The sequence below is a fragment of the Manacus vitellinus genome, unplaced genomic scaffold, assembly GCF_001715985.3.
Source record: "Manacus vitellinus isolate BGI_N305 unplaced genomic scaffold, ASM171598v3 scaffold_10_pilon, whole genome shotgun sequence".
NCBI lineage: Eukaryota > Metazoa > Chordata > Aves > Passeriformes > Pipridae > Manacus > Manacus vitellinus.
In genome coordinates, this window is record NW_021938838.1 from 18,039,269 (window position 1) to 18,048,509 (window position 9,241).

The window sequence follows — 9,241 nt, forward strand, 5'->3', positions numbered from 1 at the left end:
TCTTATCTTAAAAATCCACCCCTTCCCTGGGCAGCCCATTCCAAGGCCTGATCACCCTCTCTGGAAAGAATCTCTTCCTTTATCCCTGGCTGTGCCCACTTACGAAGGATATCTGGAGCCTGGATTAGACTCAGAAAGTCATCTTCTGTCTCCTGCTGAGCATATTTGAGCAGTGACCGCTTGTGTGCAGCTGTCAGCACCTCCTGGAGCACGTCGATGTTCCGCAGCTTTTTGCACAGCCCACAGACCCTCAGAGCTTCCTCGTGGGAAACGATGGCCTGGCGCAGGTGTGCCTTCCCTGCCAACATCACAAACCACGGGCTGTCACCCACGGGCAAGAAACACAGAGGAATGTTCAAATGATAGCGAGCAACTGTGTGAAAGTGGCAGTTACCTAATTGTTTTCTCCTCACTTTGTCCTTCAGAACAGCCAGAGCCATGAGTCCTTCGGGCATGTGGTCATAGAGCTGGGACAAAGCCTTCTCCTGCTGGTCCTCATCATCGCCAGGCTGCACTGCAACAGGGGACACAGAACAACCATCACACACCTCCTGCTCCCCTCTTCCCTCAGCTGGATTGGTGGGGAGTTATCACTACTTTCTCTCTCAAATTTTTTTTTTATATACATACTGATAGGAATTTCAAGTTTTTAGGAACTTTATCAGTTTCATCATCTTGATCATTCTTGCATCAATAGGCAAATAATATTTCTATGCCAGAATATGTGGATAAAAATGGAACTATTTAGTAGCATATAATTTTTCTTTTGTTTCTGCTAAAGTTGGTTTATTGAATTTTCAAATTCTTCTGTAAAAGACAACAGAGCATGGCCTCATGGGTGAGTAGGAAAATTTAACATATGAACACAATTTAATATATATTGAAGTGCCAAAGTTGCTGTCCTATTCACAGACCAAATTATAACTGTTGGTGTGTTTATTACTGTTATTTATGTGAACATAGAGAGGAAGTATGACTCTTACATTCATGGTCACACAGAATGGTGGCAGTGAAATAATGTGCCAGAGCTTTGTAGTGGTCTGACTTTATTTGTGCCAGCTTAGACCAGGAATAGGGAATATTCTCTTTCACTGGTTCCTGATTCATTGCAGTGTTAACCAGCATGTAAACCTCTCCCACCTGAAATAAAGCACAGAATTGCAGTATGAGAATTTGACATTAGCTATTAGGTGCTCAAGTAAGGGATATCATATTCAGTCTTAAGATAACTTCACATGCAATCACATCAAAGAGGGAAAAAAATACAGTTAGAAAGGATTGGAAATAAGTTTGGAAAAAATCTGAAATTCCATCTCTGATTTTTCCCTTATGAGAAAGGTAAATCTGTGTTGTACCCAAACAGATGGACTGAGTCAGTAAGCCTTTATGGGTTCAGAGTTAAATAAAAACACCATATAATAAAGAGGTTTTAACTTGTAAATATATGATTGAGTTAATTCAGTTGAGAAAAGGGGTGAAGCATATTACTTATACAGTAAGTTTGTGCTTCACTTTGAAACTGTGGAGTCACACCTAGCCTTAAGTTTGTGTGGTCTAGTTAAAACTGGGATACTGTACTTCACATAGAGGAAATAAAAGTTTTCTAAGCAGTGAATTCTGGTTTAATGGATCAAACTTCTCCAGCTGACAGAACCAAAAGGTCTTTCCCCAGCAGCTGATCAATCCTACAGGTAAGTCAGGGCAGCTTTGCAGGCTTGGTAGGAAAGGCTTTGCCTGTTTATCCAGTGTGGAACCAGCTGATCTGCTACTCTGAAATGACTCAGAAAGCAGGTGAATGTCTTAGTGGCAGACCCAATTTTTGGGATGTACTTCCAAGGAGGAGCACTACACCTTCTGGGCCTGCCTCATTGTCTGGCAAGTCCCAAAGCAGTTCTGCAGGTACCAGTCTGGCTCTGTTCCTCATGGTCCTTCCCTCAGTTACAATTTAGTTATTCTTTCAGACTTAGGATTTTTAGGTTTGCTGGGAAACCAGACAGGTTGTGTTCAATACTTATCAGGGAACCACACAAACAACCCTGGCCTTTTGTGTGTAGTCCTGTGGACAAAATCTGTACTGTTTGCAAGAGCAACATAAATAGCTTGTAAAAAAACCTTCAGCAAATTTACTGCCCGAGTGTCTCAGCATGTTTCTGTTCAGCTCCGTGAATTATTAACTAAAAAACTGTAACAGTTCTAAAACAATGTTTAAATTGCAGCTATTCACGTTTCAATCTTCTGTAAGGTTGTGATTGTCACTGGAGCTTGGGAGCTGTCCCTTGTTATTTTTAATAAATGCTGAATGTTTAATAAATTCCATTAATGCTACTAGAAGCTGGAGCTATTAACACAGCCCTGTAAACAGTTATTTTTAAGACTAGATTTAAAGTCCCATATTTCACCTTGGCAACTTCCTGTGTCATTTTTACAAGTGTGAAAAACTCATTGCGTATTCCAGAGAGACCAATCTGCTCAAAAACACACTCCTGAGCTTGGGCAAGCATCATCTTCACCAGCACATTCAGCATAGCTGGGCTCATGTCATAACTTGGGGTGTGAGTAAAAGTCTCCTTTAAGTAGCTTAGGACTCCTGAAACCACAAAAAAATGGTTTTGTTAGCATGACAAAGAGAGAAACAAGTGAACTATATTATCATGTACCATAATAATTAGGATTAAAATGCAATCTTCTAGTATTGCACTGCAGCAATCTGAAGGGATTCTTGGTGTATGTGGAACTAAACTGACCTACAGGTTTTGCTTTGTGTTTCCATCAATCATCCCCAGGCACAGTTCTCAAAACTACAGTTCAGAGGAGCGACAGAGACTGCAAGTTTTGAGGGCACTGCCTCCAGCTTTGTTTGGAACAGTTCTTGGGATGGACCATAAATCTGTGCTGAACTGGAGGTGACTTGTATATGGGAGCAGGAGGCAGGGGTTATACAGGGGACAGAAAGAAACCTGCATAGCTATAAACAGGTGACAGCAGCATGGAAGGAAAAAACACAAACCTATCAACTTAATTATAAATCTCCCTTTCAGATGCTGCTCAGTGCATTGTGTGCCCCAGGGAAAGCTCCATCCCGTGCCTCTAAGTAAACTAGAACCTTTCTGTATTTATATTTAATGGGGTAAAAATAAGATTCTTCTTTAGACATTTGTTTCCACCAAAATGTAATTTCTATTAGTTATCAAATTAAAAACAAACACTAAGTGCAGTGCAAATATTGAGTAACAGGTTCACAGATGGAAGCATAACCTTCAGTGTGCCTGTCATCCAACTGGTTTAGTGAGTTCTACCAGCTTGCTAATTGCTGATAATCCTGCAAAAGTGTAACAGTAAGACCTCTGCCTTTTAAGTGTCCCAGCTTCTGTAACCTTCCTTCTTGCCACTACACTCAGTTCTGGCCACGTTGTGCTGTATTTTCCTACTAACAATTTCTGTGGGTTTTAATGTTCCATGTTACACTTATACCTTAATTTTTAATATGCCCTCGCAGAAATTTGAATTATGGCCACCTTTACCTTTTTGCACTGAAAAAACTAAGGCCAAACTTTCCAGGTGCCTCCCAAGCACTGATGGAGTGCCCTACTGCAAGGAACTGAAGGCACAGGGGGGGAAATATGTGGGGTTTTTTGTTCTTAACATATTTCTGCTCAGGCAGAGAGCTTTGCTGATGCCAAACTCTGTGCAGTACCTTGGTTCAGCACTGAGAAACAGTTCATACAAGCTCTGTATCATGTCTCTGCCAACACAATGAGGTGTCACGGAGCCATGCACAGGTACAATGAAAAGCCTCCTGAGCACGTTGCTCTGGGGCCCTGCAAAGGTTCTGTGGGAGCAAACAACACCTTTCCAGTTTGGAATTCATTCTGTTCTGCAAACACGTTGAAGTGAAAAGCAGTGATTTTTTTTATTATTATTATTTGCAAAATGGGAGGTGCAGCAATAAAATGGGAGAAATTTCCCAACTATTGTAACGTCTTTTAGATGAAATACAGAAGTTGAAAAAGAATTTTTAAAAAATGCATGAAGAAATGGTATAATTTTTTATTTTTTTTTTTTGATAGCTGTGTACTCAAAAGAGGGGGTTCAGGACAATTCAATTTGTGGTTTGCAGCTGTTTCCACCCATACAGTGGACACCAACAGCCACAGATTGTTAGTGCAGAAATTAATCTTACAGTACATACTAATTACACAGGACATGTCTTCCAGCATTATGTGTAACACAGATGATACTTCAAAAACAAATTAGAAAACCTATTTAAAAACCCCCAACAAAACAAAAGCTTTTATAACATGTTAGTTCAAGTTTTCCCTCTATTAGAATTTCTATTTTTCCTTGCTTGGGACAGAGACTGATTATTTTGAACCTGTTTGCCTTTGGAATCTCTGGAAAATAGGTAGTTGACTTTCAGTGAATTCCAACTTTTACCAGAGAGTACAGCAAGATGAATTTTTAAGACCTCCATCTGGAAAACTAGGTTTTAAGGCTTTTTATCAGAACTTTAAATTGCTTCTTGTACAGATTTGACAGCAATGTGCTCTCACTGAGGTAAAAGCAGTCACACTGGTGAAACAGGGAATGCACAATGGAGCAGTTAATGCAGTTAATGGACCTTTGAACTGCAGCTCACTAATCACTAACCACAGGATTCACTGGCTTTATCTACATGTTCAGACTACAGCTGGAGATTACAGATCAAGAATTAAAGCTTGATCTGAGCTCCTCACTTGGCTTCTTGAATTTCTCTATTCCTCCTTTTTTGTGTAACAAAGTCAGTAGGAAATGCAGCCATCTGTAGGACATCTGAATGAGATCAGGAACATTGGCATAAAGACCTTCCCAGTATTTTAAAATGTGTACCTGCAGCTTTCTGAAAAGCATCAACAGCATTTTCAAGTCCAGCCTGGGTCTGACGGTTGCATCTTGTTCCAATCTGGGTGTAGAGAGCTCCAACGTTGAATAAAATACTTGCCTTCTCAAGCAACAGATTTTGCTGACACACTGGGACACCTGTGAAGGAGTCATACCTTGGGAAACAAATATTAGAAGTGTCAAGATTCGCAGAGTCCATTGAAACAACAGGTAATCTCATTCTGTTTTTCTGAGTGAGCAGAGTGGGATTCTAAGTGGAATTCTTAAGAACTGCTCTGCTACAGTGAAAATGGGGATGAACAGAAACACCATCATGAACTGCAGGACAACCCACATGCTGCAAGGCAGAGAGCAGCTGTGTTTGAGCCTCAGTCTTCAGCAAGTCTCACAGCAGTGCCTCCAGAAGGTTGTTATATCTCACCCAGAAGAGCCTCTAAAACATCACAGAGGCCGAGAGTGGGAGGTACCCACGTGTGCTGCTGTGCTCTCCTACTCAGATGTCACCAGAGATCAACTATAGGCATGGTCAGATTCTCCACTGCTGCTGGTTAAAGTTTCTATTTGCACTTATGACTAGAAATTTAGCAGTTCCTCCTGGCCACATGGCAGTTCATTTTTTTCGTCATAAATCTTTGAATTCAGAGTCGGATTTTGCTTACAGGTGTAGTAAATATTCCCCTATAATAAATTAAGTCACTCCTTTCTCTCTTGTGGCCCAAATGGTCTTCTTAACAAATTGAAGGAGGAGAATTAAGGTCTGAACATTCCTCATCCGTTTTGTGTTAGGTTTGGAGTTCAGGAAACATCTGTAGCTGTCCAAAATGATTATTTTCTGTCTTTTGCCCTTGAGCTAACCTGTAGCCCAAATCATAATCTAGCCAATGGTTTCACTCTAAGCATGAAAGGGGTGTATTGTGCTCAGATTTACACTGAACTCTAAAAAACCCAACAACACACACTGCAGGGAGTCAGGGGGAGACACACACTGACAGGCTTCAAATTCAGCACGAGACAGTTAATGATTAGCACTGTCCTGGGCAAGGAAAAAAAAAAGTACTAAAGAGAAACATGAACTACACACCTACCATGTAAATAAAACTCCCATGTGCCTGGTGGGTGGGAAAAATCTGTTTTCTACGTAACCAAGTTGCAGGAAGTAGCTTATCAACATCTCAATGCCAGCCTCGTCTCGGCTGGGAGTGCGGCAGGCCTGGGAACACAGCAGAGGAAAATCAGGTGTATTCTGGACTTACAGGATGAAGTGACACACCAGGGAGAAAGCCCTGCTTCCCTTGGACTTCTGCACAGCAGAGAAATGTGTGGAATCCGAGAACAGCAAGCCTAAGGCCATGTGGATGTATTCCAAAGAAGAGTTTTTCAGCTGCACAGAACCTCTAAGGAAGCAAACAGGATCTGTTTGTAAAGTCTCAGAGTTAATCACATAAAGATTGCAAGTGTTTTATGAAAGCTACAGAGAACACCTATGTTTTTAGTATCATACAGGAAACAAACAATACTTCGAAATACCTGCCATTCTACTACAATATTTTGCCAGATTCATTCACTTCAGCACTCTTCCTGCTAAATTTAAAATAGTTTGAATTAAAACAAACAAAGAAACAAACAAACAAAAAGTAGGTAAGACAAATCTCGGGTTTACAAGATTTGCAAAGCTTTATCACTTTGCATAGCTTCATCTTTTCCTTCACTTGTTCTTAACTCAGATTTTAAACCTCTTGGACAATGGAGATTTGTGTTCCACGCCTCAGAAATGAAGTCAGTAAGAATATGATAAGCTCTTAAGTAAAAGTGGCATATTCTGCTTCCATACAAATGTTATTATTTGCAACTGTAGACTAAAAGACCTCGTAGTTGCCATACTTGAACTTACCTGTCTCAGATCCATGAGATCTGCTATTTCATCCTCATACTCAGAACTGTCTTCACTATAATGTTCCAGAATAAAGTCCTAAAAAAAAGGTAAAAAATTGGAATATCTAAAATTAACTTCTTTTTTCTGCAGTTGCAATCAGTACAAAATTGATTCAGTTGTGAACAGTGTCTACTCCCTTCCAGTTAACAGGAAAGTAACATACAGCAATGAGACTACAAAAAGACAATAGAACTAATAATTTGATTTGATATCTGAGATAAGAAACTTCACTCCAATGTAAAGGAACCAAACACCTGTTACACCAACTCCAGTAGGTTTTAAAACAACAACACTTGGTGGTTTTGAAAGGGGCAAACAAAAAGCTGTTACCTAAAATGACAAGGGAATCAAGTGACCATAAAAACTTGTTAACACAAACAGACTGTCAAATTCTTGTCAGCTCTATTAGGGCAATTCCAGGGTGGTTAATCACTGCATTATGTCCAGTAAAACCTTCAGTACTACTTCCCTTTACACTTAAATCAGTAATCAACGTTTTAAATTAAAACCAAAAACCATAGGAGGAATTTTTCTACTCTTTGGTTTAACTCTGCTGTCTCCAAAGTAGAATTTCTGACAGTATTTTCTGCCTCCTTGTCCTAGTTAGAAAGGAGCAGTGACCCAAATAATTGGTAATGAATTTTTAAACACGTTGTGATCTTGGGTTTAGGGCAAAACAAACATTACTTCTGCTTCTTTAAAACAAACCTGAAATGGAAGTTATTTCTGTTAGCTATTCACTCTGAGATGTGTATGAGAAATTTACCTTGAGGGGGAGTGTAAAGTCTACTTCCTTGGTTTCCTTCAGGCCAAGAGGTACCAAGGGAATACTGAAAGTCTCTCTGTGGAAACAAAAAAAAAGCAAATATATTCAGAAATATTTGTTTTCTGTTTGCCTGTTTTAATTACTTTTGTTTATTTGATGACAGGAAGTTTGTACACTGATGTGTGTTAGGGGAAACATTTGGTTTAACATTTATATTCCTTCCTGCCCAAGAAAATCTGCTTAATGGCCTGTGACTTTTCAAGAAGAGAGTGAAGAAAGCTATTTGCCTGTGCTTTTTTTTTTTTTTTTCCATTTAAGCCTATTTTTCCTTCAAGGAAAGAAAAGGTGACTCTCAAAGTCTCCTTACTGCAATTTACCTCCACAGCTGCCAGGAGATCTGCCCCAGTAAGAGCTATGGTAATTATCAGGAGTTCTAATCAGTATTTTCCATGCTGCCAAGGGTTTCATATGTAGAAGTGATGTGTGTGCCTAATGCAGGGGAAAACAGGGCCAAAATACACCAATTTTTACAGGGAAAGGTCTAGGAATAAGAAATCCAAGAACTCCTTAGTTCCTAGACAATGCTAAGTGTTAACCTGTAGAATATCAAAAGGCTATAAGGATGAGAACTGTGACTTAAAGATCAGAACTGTTTCCAGATACATAGATTTTTGAGTAGGTTTAACAGATCACTATCAAGAAGTTCTAAGGTTTATTTAATATTTTCTTGTTTTCTGAAAGCAACTGTTTGACTGTCCAATCATTGTTCCACTACCAACTGCAAAATCCCACAGTTATTTATGGTCTTATCAGCAAAGCCAGCTTTCTTACTGGTGAAAATTCCATCTTGGGAAGGTGGGATTAGGAATGGAGCAGAGGAAGAGTCTTTCACCATCCAGAAAGGGGCTCTGCTAACTTGAAAAAGACTTGCAGGGTGCAGAGCCAAAACACCACTGCAGGAAGTGCAAAGGAGCTGATTTCTGCTGAGGCTTTTGAAGAAACCTCAACACTTTTGCTACAGATTATATCAAAGCTTTCTCCCCAAAAAGGAAGTGAGAAAAGAAATCCTAATCTCCTGATTTTGTGAACTCTATGTCACCCACTGTCCCTGTGGACACCAGCATTTGTCATTCGAAGGAATTGAATGTTTATTTTTAACATAGCTGAGGCATCACACCCACAGAGCCAACGTCATGGGAGCACTGAGCAATCAGGGAGGTGATCCTGGATTTCCAGAGCCCAGGACAAACAGTATCACACTTCCCACTGCAGCTGAGGTGTGTGCAGGCAGGGGGAATGGCAACCCTGCAGGGCAGCCCATAACCCACGGGTGTGCCCTTACCTTAAGGACTGCAGGCACAGCACTCAGAGAACAGCTACTAATAACTGTTTGCTCTTAGAGGCTGCAGAACAGCTACAGATAAGTGAATTACTTCAGCTTTTGAAACATAAAAAGCATTTAGAGCTTAGACTGAACAACATCAGAGAGGTAAAATACCTTCAAAACAGACTGGGGAAGCGGGATTAGGAGAGAATAATAAGCATATTGCTGTCCAGCCTCAAGGATTCTGCCTGCCTTGGGGTCTGACCTACTGCTCACCCTGCATTGAGAACCCAAGTGTTTTTAATATTCCTTAGCTAGAAGAAGAAATAGTACTTGTGGA

At 40.2% G+C, this 9,241-nt stretch overlaps 1 protein-coding gene across 1 annotated transcript in view; it reads right to left on the reverse strand.

Annotated features, from left to right (window-relative positions):
* Positions 1–9,241, reverse strand: part of RHPN2 (rhophilin Rho GTPase binding protein 2) — a 19,644-nt gene that overhangs the window by 5,688 nt on the left and 4,715 nt on the right. Inside the window, exons 3-10 of the mRNA XM_029965591.1 lie at positions 7,578–7,653; positions 6,770–6,847; positions 5,964–6,088; positions 4,867–5,033; positions 2,400–2,587; positions 984–1,140; positions 395–514; positions 104–298 (exon numbers count right to left, since the gene is read on the reverse strand). Of these exons, the coding sequence (XP_029821451.1) occupies positions 104–298; positions 395–514; positions 984–1,140; positions 2,400–2,587; positions 4,867–5,033; positions 5,964–6,088; positions 6,770–6,847; positions 7,578–7,653 (1,106 nt within the window). The remainder of the gene's footprint in view (positions 1–103; positions 299–394; positions 515–983; positions 1,141–2,399; positions 2,588–4,866; positions 5,034–5,963; positions 6,089–6,769; positions 6,848–7,577; positions 7,654–9,241) is intronic.